General features: G+C 56.0%; 1 protein-coding gene across 3 annotated transcripts in view; it reads left to right on the top strand.

Annotated features, from left to right (window-relative positions):
• KIAA1671 (KIAA1671 ortholog) overlaps positions 1-11,505 on the top strand; it is a 130,968-nt gene extending 119,463 nt beyond the window's left edge. The window contains exons 7-11 of one of the 3 annotated variants that reach the window (XM_036276880.1): positions 865-1,039; positions 2,800-2,918; positions 4,039-4,169; positions 7,532-7,614; positions 8,765-11,505. In XM_036276880.1, coding sequence (XP_036132773.1) covers positions 865-1,039; positions 2,800-2,918; positions 4,039-4,169; positions 7,532-7,610 — 504 coding nt within the window. In that variant the 3' untranslated portion in view covers positions 7,611-7,614; positions 8,765-11,505. The remainder of the gene's footprint in view (positions 1-864; positions 1,040-2,799; positions 2,919-4,038; positions 4,170-7,531; positions 7,615-8,764) is intronic. The other 2 variants (XM_036276881.1, XM_036276882.1) reach the window with 2 other exon arrangements.
• The last annotated feature ends 2,855 nt before the right edge of the window (positions 11,506-14,360 follow it).

The following is a 14,360-nucleotide window of genomic DNA, read 5'->3' as shown; positions in this document are numbered from 1 at the left end:
AGGTGGGCAGAAAGTCTGCCCTCAGCCCTGCCAGATGTTCTCACAAAGGTCTTGCTCAGTAGGATGTGTTCCTAGTACCAGGATATCCAATCTATCTATAAATGGGCAGCAGTGGTTCTAAGAAGGGGAGGCCCCTCAGGCATGGGTGGCCCTTGTGTGGGTCCCCAGGGGCAGCCCTCAGGACTCAGCTTTTCTAGGTTCTAAGCAGAGGTACCCTTCAGGATGCCAGCTGCCCAGATCCAACTGCCTCCTCCCCAGCCCCTTCCAGACCAGCATCTGCCCTCTCCCTCCCCAGCTCATGGAGCCGCACCTGCAGGGCCAGGCAGATTTTCCTTGTCAACCCTTGAGCCTCGAGGTCTCATTATTCTCCTCCCTGCTAATAGGGCTATTTTCTCACCCTCCCGAAGATGCAGCATCTAACTGATGCAGAATCCAGAGGGGACACGCTCTCCTGGCATAAGGCTTCATGGCCACACTCAGAGGGACGGCCGCCTAGATTCCCCCCAGACAAAGAACACCACTGCTTTGGGAAGGGGGCTTCCTCTGCAGGCGTGGGTCTGGTTTATATGCTCGCATGATGTTACCGGGGGGGAAAGGCATTTCCATCGTGTGCCCACGATGTGCCAGGCACAGTGCCAGGGCACGCAAGCGTCATCTGATTCTCGTAATCAAACTATGTGGCATGTTTCATGGAGAAATTCGGCTTCAGGTGTTAGGTTATCATTCAAATGCAGAAATGCTGGCCCACGCGCTACCTAAACGGGATCTCGTGCGTCAGCAAAGCTACACACACCTCTCTTGGGGGGCACCCTCAATAAATGCTTCCCTTGCTTTTCTTCCTCTTCCTCCCTGCTGCTCCCAAAGCAAACCACAGTCCTCGACTCAAGTGCCCTCAAGACCCGGGTGCAGCTCAGCAAGAGAAGCCGCCGCCGGCCTCCCATCTCCCATTGCCTCCGGCGCAGCCGGGTCAGCGAGTCGGAGAGCCGGTCTCCTCTGGAGGAGGAGGACAATAGCATGTGGATGTTCAAGGACTCAACAGGTACGCCCCTCGCCTCCCCAGGTAGCACACCGAACAGCAGGAAGGATGGAGGTTGAATTCTGGAAAGAACTTCTTAACTTGAAGGCTATAGGACATTAGAACATAATTACCCGGGAAACTGTGATTTCTAATTCTGAACAGCTTATTAGAAACTAAGTTTAAGAATTTTCTGTTTGAGGGATGGTATAATAATTGGGGCTCTGCAGGTTGCCAGGGACGGAGCCACAACTTAATAGGGTTTCATGATTTCTGCTTTTATCCTTATGAAATTCATCCTATACTTTCTTCAGGGTGGTTTGCTGCTCTTTTTTCTAGATTCTTGAATGGAAAGATCGGTTTATTTATTATCAGTTTTATTTGGTTTCGAATGAATTATTTAAGGCTATGCATTTTCCTCTGAGGATTTCTTTGGCTGCATTTTGTATCAAATCCTAAACTGAATTTTAAAGGGCAGGTAGGAATTAGCCAGGGGATGGTATTCCAGACAGAATATTAACAGGATCAAAGGGACAGAGGTGTTGAAAGAACATTCTGTGTGTGTGGCAGGGGTCTCTCTTAGTGGTTCAAGCTGGGAGTAGCAGGAATTATGCAGGATAAGTAGACAGGGGCCAAGTTGCAAAAAGTCATGATTCCTCTCCAAGGAGTTAGACTTTATCTGTAGATAGAGAGCTGTGGAAGAATTTTAAGAAGCAAAATCTTTTCTTGTAATAGAAACCATAGGTGACCTCCTCACTGTATATGTAGACAGCCTTAGTCCCCCTAAAGCTACAATAGCGACTTTTGGTCACTTGGGATTTGCTCAAGGCAAACCATGGAATATCAGACCAGGCCCGGAGCTGAGTGAGGGGCGGAGCTTCTGACCGGATTCCTTAAGTGCTTGGAGGGTTATCTCTCCCTCTCCCATCTCATGTCTGTTATTCAAGGAAATGTTTAAATACCTGAGTCAGACGTCTCTGTGTACACGGTCTTGGTTTTCTCAGCCAAATTTCACAGAGCCGTTGGGAGCAAGTACAGGCTGAAGTGGTGACCTAAGCACACAGTTACCCCTGAAAGTGCGTAACTACCCCGTCCCGCTGCAGCATGGCTGCCTCCGGGCTCCCACAGCCTCGAGGGACTGGCCAGGGGTTGGAGAAGGCCTGGGGGTACACTTTCTGAACACGCCCCCGTTTCCAGAGGACCAGGCCTTGCCTCCTGCCCCCACTCCTCACTGGACCCCATCCTGTGTCCGAGTCTCCAGGAGGCTGACCCTCCTCACCCTCCCTCCTGGGGACGAGCAGTCCGTCTCCCAGAAGTCTCCACTGCGAGGCGGGGGCATGACAATGGCGTTAAGTTCGGGGGTGGGGTGCTGGGGGTGAAGGAGGATGGCTTCCTGGCGCAACTCTGGGCAGCCGGTCCATGGACACAGGGATCCCCCTGCTCTCTCCTGAGGGCACGACCCCGGTGCCGCCGGGCCTTTCCCGCCTCCACCGAAGGGTTCCTTCTGTTTCCCGACTTGGATCGAGCCAGGAGCCAGTCTGTCCGCTCCCAGTCCCAAGAGGAAACCCGTCCTGCCTTGATGTCAGCATCTTTCAGCAACAGTTGTGGAGGAGAAAGATCATGAGACCAAGCCCCCGAGCTTGTCCTCCTCTGTAAAGTGGTCCAGTGATGCTTCTGTCTGGGCTGCTGGGGGGTTTGCACGAGAGTCGCGTGCAAAGGACCTGCGGCATGGGCCTCAACCCTGGGCGCTGCCGGTGACACCAGCGCCCTTTACTTTGCAACAGAAGAGAAGTCCCCCAGGGGAGAAGAGTCAGATGAGGAGGAGAAGCGGACCGAGAGGACACCCGTCAGCCATCCCCAGAGGATGCCCGTGTTTCCAGGAGTAGACCCGGCCGTGCTGAAGGTACCAAACCTCATGCTCAGAGCCACTCTCGACCCGGCAGCAAAACAAACAGAAGAACAGGCCCCATGATTCTTACGTTCTTTCCCTCCCTCCCTCCCTCCCTCCCTCCCTCCCTCCCTCCCTTCTTCCCTTCCTTCCTTTCTTCCTTTCTCTCTCATTTTTGAAATAGTTTGATTTACAAGAAGTTATAAAAATAGTACAGATCATTCCCATGTACCCCTCACCCAGCTCCTCCAAAGGATATTACCGCCCACGACTAGAGTGAGCCAGCAGACCCAGGACGCTGGCCTGGCGCAGGGCTGTGAACCTGACTTCCGTGCGTTTCACCAGTGACCCTGAGCGTCCTCATCCCCCAGACCCGCTGCTCAGTGTGGTCTCATAGCTGAGCCTCGAGGTGCTCCCCGGTAAAGGGCTAATGACTCGCCCTCGGCATCAGGCCGTGCTGGACGTTGGGGACAGGCGTGAGCACAGGCAGCTCTCTGCGAGGAGTCCCGTCTGCCGGGACAGTCGCACAGGAAGTGACGATGTCCACAGAAAGGACACGGGAAGCCTGCCTGCAGCCATGTCACGTTCTCTCGAACCCGGAATCCCAACTGAATTGTGGGATCCCAGGGCAGGGCTGGGCTGCCTCCCTCCTCCCCTCCCGGCCCACCCAGTACCCGTCAGGGTCCTGGGCACGTACTGCTCGCCCTGGGTGCGGGAGCCCCGCACTCCTCTGCCCCAGAATCGCTACAGAAGGTCGCTCTTTCTTCCCGTTAGTGAAGAAGGAGTGAAGGTGGAGAAGGCTGGGGTGTTTGTGGGAATTTCCTCCTCGGTCCTCCATGCCGTGGAGCCTCCCAGGTGGGCCGTGGGTTTGCCACTGCTTTCGTGGACAAGAGCTTGGCTTTTCATGTCATTTCTGGCGTTGAGCAAGGGTCTGAGCTGAGCCTCCCCTGCACGAGGGCTCGTATCTCCATCTCAGGACAACAAGGCTGGCCGCCGACCCCCCGGTCAGCCAGCAGCTCCCCTGCCCCGTGTCTCCGCGTCTGGAGGCCCTGTTGTCACCTGCAGTGGCCATGCCGTGGGGTGGGACCCTTCCCCAGACCACAGCGGTTACAGACTCGGCTCTCTCTCCCCCCAGGCTCAGCTGCACAAGAGGCCAGAGGCGGACAGTCCCAGCGAGACCCCCGGCTGGGCCCCCCAGCCCAAGACGCCCAAGTCCCCCTTCCAGCTGGGCAGTCGCGTGCTGCCCAGCAGCGTTGAGGACGAGAGGTGAGGGGTCTCGGGGTGCGGGCCCCCCCACCCCAGGTCCACGGTGCACTTCTGGGAGCCTTGCCTGTTGCGTTTCGGAGCGGCGTGGCGTGGAATTCTGCTGTTTTTCCTCGAGCCGCAGAGTTTTGTTCGCGGGACGTCTCGGCACGGAGGTTGGAAGGGGGCCAGGAATCAGCCCCACTTCCCTCCTCCCTGCGCGTCCTGCACGGACACCCAGGGCTCCGTTGTTGCAGAACTGCTGATCTAGTCCAGCCGTCTTCAGACTGGTGGGGAAACTGAGGCATTCACCCTCCGGGGATGTGTCTTTGTCTCAGCAGAACAGGGGAGACCTGGGGAAATAGAACAGAGGGCACAGCCACGTGGCTGGAAACAAACGTAACCGCAGTCAGCCGCCCTCCGCGGAGCAGCTTCCCGTTCCTGGGCCAGGCCGCTCTGCGCAGACAAGCCCGGGCGGCTCCTGTCCCTGCGGGCGCCCCGGCAAGGGCACTGCCTGGGCGGAGGCTCAGGGCACAGTCCTAAGTCACAGCGTGGGGCTTCATCCCAGCTGTGCTGCTTAGGAGCTGCACCCCCTGGGGAGAGTCACCTGCTTGCTGGGCCTTACTTTCCTCATCTGTAAATGGGTTGAGTTCCCCGGTGGTCCCGAGGGTGAAAGGAGGACGTGAGTGTGAAGCCCTCTGCGCTGGCTTGTAGACCCGCTGGGCAAAGGAGAGAGTTCTTCCTATGCGCCCTGCTAACGTGTAAGAGTCAGGGGTATCCGTGAGGCTGGTGTGGTCACTTAGTGAGTGTTATGGTAGGTAGAGGTTGTCAGACTGTAGCCCCCAGGCTGGAATCAGCCCTCTGTTCTTTATTTATTTGTATCCTCACCTGAGGACATTTTTCTATTTTTTGTTCAGATAGAGTGGGAGGGAGAGAGAGAGAGAAACATCGATGTGAATGGGACACATCAAGCGGTTGCCACCCGCACGACCCAACCAGGGCCGGGGACAAACTGCAACCGAGGTACGTGCCCTTAGCGGGAACCAAACCCGGGTCTCTCTGGACCGCAGGCTGATGCTCTAACCGCTGAGCCCAATCGGCCAGGGCCCTCTGTCCCTTTTTAAATAAAGTTTTATTGGCACACAGCCACACACATTCATTCATGGGTCATCTGAGGCTGCTTTCCTGATATAACTGGAGAGCCGACTGGTTGTAACAGACACCCTATGACCTGCCAGAAATGCCTACGGTCTTGTTCTCTGTTTGACCCCTGTCATAGAGGAAGGACTCATAACCCAGACTTGAGGAAGAGAGGTGTGGAAAGGTTTCTAAGGGGAGACCCCTGAACGGAGTCGTGGTGTACACTGGGTGGCAGGCAGCATGAGGGTCCCAGGCTGGGGGCACAGCGTGTGCAGAGAGGCCTGGAGACCTGACTTGCCAGGCGCTGCACAGAGCGGGCTGTTGGGCCGAGAGGGCCACGGCCACGGCTGCGCAGTGCCCGTCTTGCTCCGGGGACGCCACAATTACAGGCCTGGCCCCCGAGTCAGCCCTGCGGCTGGAGGAGCCCCAGCCCAGGGTCTCAGAGGTACCGCAGAGGCCTGGTCTTGTGCCTCCACCATTAGGCAAGGCTTACTTGGGGTGCTCCAGACCCCTCTCTGCCCAGGGGGCCTCTCCGTCTTCGCAGACCCCCACCCCACCCCCAGCCAGGTCAGCACCTTCCCTGAGCCCTCCAGGTCCAGGGGTCTGGAGCTTTCTCTGAGGTCAGGTCTTATGTGTACACATGTTTGATTCCAAGGCCCTGGCCAATTTGGCTCAGCAGTTAGAACATCGGCCCGAGGACCAGAAAGTCTCGGGTTCGATTCTGGTCAAGGGCACATACCTCTATTGCGGTTCAGTCCCCGGCCCTGGTTGGGGTCGTGCAGGAGGCAACCAGTGGATGTGTCTCTCTCACGTCGATGTTTCTCTCTCTCCCCATCCCTCTCTCCCAGTCTATCTGAAAATCAATGGAAAAATATCCTCGGGTGAGGATTAAAAAAACAGAACAAACAAACAAAAAAAAACAGTAATATGTGTTCACCATAGAAATTTTGGAAAATATAAAAAGACTATAAAGCAGAAAATAAAATCATGGTCTGACCCCCCACAAAGACCACCGATACAATGTGTGGGCATTTTTTGTTGTTTTCCTAACGCGGTTGAGAGTATAACTTGTATGTAGCTGCTCTTCCAGTTACATGTTTCATGTATCCACTTTCCACGGCTCACTCAACAGTCTTCATATGCATCATTTTTTTCTCTAAAAAAGTTTAAGAATGATGACTTTATTGTTTTTGTGAAAAATGGTGTTTTCTCATCAAGAGCAATTTTAAGAGCACAGAAAAGCACATTGAGAAGTAAGTTAAAAAAAAATAAAGTTCTCAAGAACATTACCATTGAGATGGTGGTTACTCAGTGTATTCACGTTGAGAAAATTCACGGAGCTGTGCACCTGTGGTTTGAGTACTTGCATGGACGTGTGTCCTTCAGTTTAAAGAAAAGTAAAATGAATATTAGCTCCCCGAAACAATCATTTTTATTACTCAGCGTGTTATTATGTACTAGGTCTTATGGGCATTGTATTTATTAGGGTTCTTCAAAGAAACAGAGCCAATAGGATGTATACACACACAAAGAGAGAGGTTTGGGGGGCAGAAAGAGAGAGAGCTTGATTTATGTCAGGGAATTGTCTCTCATGATTTTGGGGGCGGGCAAGTCCAGAACGTGGAGAACAGGCAGGCGGGCTGGAGACCCAGGGAAAAGCTGATGTTGCAGTTTGAGTCCCAACATCAGTCTGTTGGCAGAACTCCCTCTTCTTCGGGAAAGGTCAGTCTTTGCCTGCTGAGGTCTTCGACTGATTGGGTAAGGCCCACCCACAATGTGGAGGGTAATCTGCTTGACTCACAGTCTACTGATTTAAACGCTAATCTCATCTTTAAAAAAAATAAATAACCTTCACAGAAACACCTAGAGTAATGTTTAGCCGTATACCTGGGTACCGTGGCCTAGCCAAGGTGACACGTACAACGAACTGTCACAGGCATTTACATGGGTAGAGACGGCAGGATGAATGGGTGGAAATGGTTTTATAGAAACGTGACTTACAGCTGTAGGTTACCTCACAGAACGGATGTGCCAGGGTGGATTTAACTTTCCCAGTGTCGGGTGCTTTGGTTAATTGCTGTTTCTTACTGGTCAGTCATGTCAGCCTGGGCGTGTCTGCCATCTGCGAGTGCCCAGCTCCGCGTCCACCCGGGCACCGCAGGTGGAGAGCGGGGTACCTCACAGCCTGCCTGCAAGGTGCCCGCGTTCTCGCTCACACCTGACTCTCACTGGCTCTGTGGTTTCAGATCAGAAGAGCCCTCGCCCCAGTGGCTCAAGGAGCTGAAATCTAAGAAGAGGCAAAGCCTGTATGAGAATCAAGCTTGACCAGGTATGCAGGGGCGGTGGTGGGGAGACTTGGCCGGAGCCTGCAGTTTGAGGACAGGGAAGTTGGGCGGGAAGGCAAAGGTTCATAGGTCGGGGATGTCGCTGTAGGAAAGAGAAGGAAACCATGATGGGTTCCCACATGTGGGTGTCCGTAAAGGGTGGGGCAGTGATCCCTCTCCTCTTAGGGATGAAATCACAGCTGGACCCCTGGGGGGCAGGGGCACGGAGTCAGGGGAAGGCTTCCCTGGCCGGCCCGTCTCACTGCATCTCAGGCCCCTTGTATCGCATGAGAGGGCAGGACATCCCAGATCAGCTCATCCCAAAGGTTCCCAATTTCTACATTTATATACGACCCGTATAATTAAAAATTAACTTGGGAAAAAAAGATTAAAAGACCAAACGATTAGATATGCCTGGTGTAGGTCCCCAACAGCTGAGCATCTCAGACTTCGGTTTCCCTGTCTGTAAAATGGGGTGACAGCAGCCCTGTGGCCAAAGGGGCTCACGGGCTCCCACTTCCAGGAGGGAGCTCGAGGTCCACGCTCCGTGGAAGCCCCGCGGGGAGCACAGGGGCCCGCTGCCCCTTGTCCGCAAACTGAAATCCGACCGCTCCGGCAGCGGAGCCGGGGACAGGACCTGCCCTGTGCGGGTTTAATGCTGTTCAGACACCGTTGTCCCCACCTTCCGGGAACATCCATTTGTGACACTGCAGGCACAGGACCAGCCTGATTGTGGGGTGCTGCGTGATATGTTACATACTAGTTACGTGTGCGGGTGTATTAGTATGTCACAAACTCCAAAAGAAACGGTAAATCCCATGGTGGCTCCGTGCCCCGGGGCTCCTGATGGGGACCGGCCTGGGCTTACTGTGTGTTCAGGGCTGCGGTGACGCCTCCAGAGATCCGTCCGAGGACGCAGAGGCGGGAACCCTGCTCACTCTCCATTTCACATTCATCCCTCTGTGTCCGGCCCCCCCACCCCGCCCCTTCCTCTTCCCACCCCCACAAAACCACAGACAATGGAAAACCCACGCCGTCTTTTCCGGCCTGGGCTTGTGGGGTGGCCGTCTCAGGGGACACCAGAATGAGGCTTGATGGCAGACAGACACTGGGCCACCTGTTCCCCTACTGACAGGACTCTCCCTTCCTCTCCAGACAGGGACGCGGCCACGTCGAATGAACAGAAGCCTTAACTGTCATAACCCCCAAGACAAGGCCACGCTGCTGCTGCTCCCTCCTGCACACGGTGACCGGCCTGGGCCCCTCCTGCACCTAGGGGTGCAGACCACTGTCCAGCACCCCCACCCCCCGCAGGCCCTCCCCAGATCGGATCGGGATGGAAAGCCCCCCTCAAGCATTTGCACGTCTCCCAGCCTGCACTTCGGGCTGGAAGAACCGGGCTGCCCAGAAACGTCCGTGCCGGCGGGTTCGGTTTCCTTCTGTACGGATGTGCGTTTCTGCCCACTCGAGCAGCGAGCAGCGGCTCTGGGAACACGGCTGTCAGGTTGCACCGTCCCCCAGGTTCTGGGAAACACCTGAATTGTGAAAGCACCTCCTCCCCCACCCAGGGCAGGTCTTTTCAAGAGGACTCTTCCAAGGAAGAAGGAACCATCGTCCCCTGCTCGCGGCGCCCGAGGCAGTACCTCGCGGCGGGGTGTTGATTACTTTTCTCGCCAGTCCATCTCCCTCTGGAAGGATCGGCAGTGGCGATTTTTAAACATCCCCACCCTTGGGTTTACCCTTCCCGTGGGGCTGTGTGCATAGTTGACCTCTTTTATTGTGTGTCATTTTTGTTTGCTTTAGCGGGTGATAAAGCAATAATTCAGCCAATTCCCCTTGAAAATGGATATGCAGATATGTTAATGAACGGGAGGAGAGGCGTGACCGCTTTGCTGGAATATCTGGTCATCTCAGGTTCTCTGATCCCTGTCCAGGCTTTTTAAAAATTCTAATGGTCACCCTCGTCTAGACTTTCCTGGTCTCTTCATCCTGGGCTCTGGTTGCAGTGGCGTGACCTTTGTCGCTTGGCCTCAGGGGCTCACGGACTGCAGCCCAATGGCAGTGCCTTCCCCACTCGCAGCAGGACCACCCTGGGAGTCTTTTTCCCCAGAGCTGTTTGCAAACACGAGCTGAGCTGCAGGCTCGGGAGAGCCGGCCCCCGCGGGCCTCGGACGACTGCTCGGAGGGGGGACCCCTGTGTTCCCACCGCTTCCTCCTACAGCCCTGCTCTGGACCCCACCTGACCAAGGGCTCTTTTTCGGTTCAAATGAAGGGAGGGAGGGTCTCGCTGAAAGCCCTTCTCTGGAGGAGAGCCCCCAGGCCAGGGACTCTGGACAGAGTGCTGGGTGCTGGGTGACGAAGCGTAGGTGCACCTCGCCTCTCCTCTTGCCGCCTCTGCTCTTCCTTCTCAGTGGAAACCCTCGGCACCAGCCTCCCCCACCCGCGAAGCCCAAGGCCCCAGCAAACATCCCAGAAACGCCTGGCTGGCCACCTGGAGCTGCCATAAACTATGCCAATCATACCTGGGAAACGCCCGTTGGTGAGAGAGATGCTGGGGCAGCCTGTGATTGCGGAGGGGCCCTGGGGCTCAGTTTCCTCGTGAATACATGCACAGCACTGGCTAGATACAGAAGTGGGGGGGCACATGCATGCCCTCCCATGCAACTTCCCAAAAGATGAAAATCTTTCTTCATAAATCCATTATTTGCAAATGATGTCAAAACACCTTCCTTCTCCCTGGCTACCTCTCCAAGAGTCTCTGTCTGCCCATCATTCTGTTCCCATCATCTCCCCGTCACCACCGCTTTCCTTTCCCGGGTGGGCAGTCGGGTGGAGAGCAGTCTTTCTCCAGGTTAAGACACATGCCTATGCCCTGGAGAGTGGTTTGTTTCAGCACCACGGACAGGGGCTGTGCTGCCCTGGAGTCCTGAGGGCTGAGCTTTGGCTACTGACCGGTTGATGGTCACCCATCCTCGAGCGTCTGTGTCTGGAGGTTTGGCCTTGCTTGATCATAGTTGTATCCTCTTCCTTCCCTAAGTGATTGATCAGTTCTCTGTGGATTTAATTCCTCCAGGAACTGCTTCGATTGACTTGCATTGTCCATGTAGCAGTGTTGACACAGTGGCTTTTCAGGCCAGTGGGTCCCTTTAGGACACTGCTAGTGTCTTTGAACCCCGACTTCCTTTCCTGGCTGCTACTTCCTCTGTTTTCCTGACGGCTGGAGGGCCCTGGGTGCCTCTCAGGCAGTAGCAGATGACCTGTTCTGCGCAGTGAGTACATCGGTGCCATGACACACAGCTCTCAGCTCTGAATTAGTGTTTCAGCCCAAGTATACCCACCAGGAAAGAAAGACACTTGACAGCGGGATTGCCCTGGAGATCTTTTGCCTAACCCCCCTTCCCCTCCCCACCTTGATTGCAAATAAAAGACCAGTTGATTCCTTGATGATGAAGACATGCAAAGTCTACCCCTTTAACCTGACCAGAGCAAGCCCCGAACATCCTTCTCAACGTCTTTGGTTCCTGCAGCCTCCTCTCGCCCCACAGGGCAGAGTCACAGCGGGTCAGGCGCCACCTGCTCACGGCAGGCTTCCCGGCCTGGGGTCGGTGCGGCGAGGTCAGGAGGGACGGGCACTCCGAGCCTCGGCAGATGGCTGGGCCAGGGGTTCTGTGCTTCTCCTCTTTCTAAGTCGGGTGAGCTCTGTGGGGCACAGCAGGGGTTTGTATGCGAGTTTCTCGAGTTAGCCTGCGGTCATCTTTGGAAACCTGTCTTCTTTTAGACTAACTGAATATGCCTTAACCATCTGTGCAGTCCAGTCACCATCGTCCTCTGGGCCTGTGGCTCTCCTTTCCTGAAAGTCTTGCACAGAAAGCAAAGTGCTATGATGTACCGCCCCCTCCCCCAATCTCTCTCTCCCTCTCTCCACACACACCATTCGTACATCAGCATTTTGACAGATGATCTTTTGCTAAGTCGGTATGTTTTCCCCTCCGGCTGAGCCCCCTCCTCATGGTCTGTTGCCTAAGGAAGCAGAGGCCTCTGGCCTGGGAACTTCCTGGCACGGCCTCAGACATCAGTGTGTGGAGAATGACCCGGCGCCACCGGAGAGATTCTGGTGGGGAGACCTCACAGACCTGGGGGTTCTGAGTCCTGCTGACCTGACAGCCTCGGGTTGTCTGGGGTTTGGGGAAAAGACAGTCGGATGGGGATGTTTTCCAGGGGGACAAGCCAAGTCATCTGCTCTCAGACAAATGTGTTTTCTTCTGTGCACCCCGGGAAGTGAGGCCAACTCTCAGTATTGCTAAGGAGCGAGACTACATCTGAGATCCTAAACCTCAGAGGCTGTGCAAGGGGTTACAGAAACCCTTGGCGTGACTTCCTGGTGCTGATAGCTGCCTTGTCCGTTTTCCATCGCGGCGTCCCAGACTGCCCGGGAGCTGGGCACGATCGCAAAGCTAGACATCCACAGGTGTGCGGTCAGATCACCGCAAAACCAAATGCTTTCTCAGCAGTGGCTCGTTCCCGCGTGGAAGACAGCGTCCACCCAAGGAGAGGGCTCTCGAGCCAGCCCCTGCCTCACCAGCCTCTGCGTCTCCCCCCAGTTCCTGTGGCCCCTCCCACAAGCCCCTTAGTACCGGAAGCTAGACGCTGTAGCCTTTGTATAAACTGGTGTTGTGGGGTGAGCCTGAGGCGAGGTGGGCAGGCGGGAGGAAGCTCTCCAGAGGGGAATACGCCCCCCCCCCCCCGAGTGGAAGGGGTGCAAATCACCGGTCTGGAGAAGCCTCGCCCCCTTCTGACTGTGCCTTCCTCCTCTGCCCGGTGCAAGTGAAACAGCAGGTGCCCCAGGGCGTCGCCATTAGTGATTAGGTAGGGTGGCCACTTGAAGCAGGCAGGACCCGCTGGACACCTGGAAGGGGTCCGCCTTGGGCTCCACCCCACAGGGCCTGGTACGTCCAAGCTCTGTGCTGAGCCGCTGCCCGGACTCTCCTGGTCGGAATCTGGGGCGAACCGGGGTTCTGGAGACGGAGCACCACGCAGACCAGGAGGGACGAGCCTGCTCGGGCCCAGCCAGCCTGTGTCTCCTCTTGTCCCCACCCCTCTGGAAGTGTCTTCTTTTGCCTGCGTTGGTCCCCGCAGGGAGTGGGGGCAGAAAGCCAGGTTACGGAAAGAGCCGAGGTTTCTGGTCAGGCAGCCTCTGCGCCTCTCCCCGCCCTCCCGACTCTCCTTCGAGCCACCCTCGTGGCGGGTGCCATCGCCATCTTCCAGGGACCGGACGGGCACTTTCCCGACAATCGCTGGCGGCGTCACCCCTGCTCAAAAACACGACGCCCTTATCTAAAGAAGAATTTGAGCTTTTTAACGATCTCATTCCACATAGCCTTATAGATCCTGTAAATAAGGGGGCTCACAGAAGTAATATATTGTGTTACGGGAGATATTTTGTACTGTGCTGTTTCCTAAATCCTACTGCTATTCCAGAGGTCGTGCACTTCCCACATGGTTTTGATCCCCAGAATGCTTGGTAAGACTATGTACACACAGACTGTATATATATCTTCCTGGTCTTTCTCCTGGGTCCCCGCGTCAGAGGGCTGAGCCCCGACGGAAGGAGCCCGAGCCTGGCGTGGGGAAGGGAGCCTCCCGCCCGCCATCCCTGAGTTGCCTTAGAATTCACAAGCCCGGGAGTTCTGCGTGGAAGGCGGACGAGAGGCCCTCTTGTCCCAGGAAGAACCTCCGCTCGTGCGACTGAGCACTCATCAGAGAAAAGCCTATATTTTTAACGTCAGCACAACGGGGCTCCTGGACCTCAGAGTATTGGATGTCGACAAGTGCTTCTCTATTTTGTAACTGGACAGAGGTTCCCTACGCACATAAGAGCAGCTGGGAATCCAGCCGACTGCCCCGGAACGAGGTGGCCGTCGCGTGTACAGAGGTGTTGCGGTCAGACGACGAAAACAGCAAATAAAGCTTTGATGCGAGACGCGTTGGAGAAGTCGGCGTGTCTGTGCGGGAACGAGTGGGCTCTCCCGGGCGGAGTCCGTCTCGTCTGTGCCACGCGAGCGGGGGACAGGCAGTGGGAGAGGGGCCCCGGGACACAGAGCAGGCTTTCCGTCCAGCGTGGGGCTGAACCCCACTCTGCCACCTCCCGCTGTGGGGTGTCTCTGAGCATCACTGCTCTAAACGGGTGGTGAGAGCAACACTCGTGGGCACGGGTTTACGGCAGCGGTTCCCCTGGGTGGGTGGTGCCCCCCAGACGACGTCCGCAGTGAGGGGAGACATGTTTGATTGTCTCAGGGAGGGAAGGGAGATGCTACTGGCATCCAGTGGTGGAGGCCGGGGGTGCTGCTCAGGATCCTACTCTGCCCGGGTCAGTCCCGCCACGGAACCATCTGGCCCCAGCTGGCAGCAGTGTGGAGGCCGAGAGCCCTCGGCTAAGGAAATGCGCACAGGACCGCCAGGCGCATAGTAGGTGCTCAGCATCCTGCCAGATCTGATGGGAGGGAGTCATACCCTCAGGTAGGCTGCCCCCACCTGTCTCCCCTCATCTCCCGAGCAGGTGGGTCGAAACCAACTCTGCTTCCCATGGTCACCCCCAGAAGTACCCTCTTGGTGTGAAGTGTCCATAGTAGGCAGGGCCCGCAGAGAATCAACAGGAACAGACGGTGCTGGGTGCTGTGCTCTCGCAATCTGTCCGTGACTTCAGTAGGGCCTGGCTCTGAGACCTTCAGGAACTCACCCAAGGTTACACGGG

This window comes from Molossus molossus, unplaced genomic scaffold, assembly GCF_014108415.1.
Source record: "Molossus molossus isolate mMolMol1 unplaced genomic scaffold, mMolMol1.p scaffold_m16_p_22, whole genome shotgun sequence".
Taxonomy (NCBI): Eukaryota; Metazoa; Chordata; class Mammalia; order Chiroptera; family Molossidae; genus Molossus; species Molossus molossus.
Note: the sequence above shows the minus strand (reverse complement) of the source record. Positions and strands in the feature narration are given on the sequence as shown.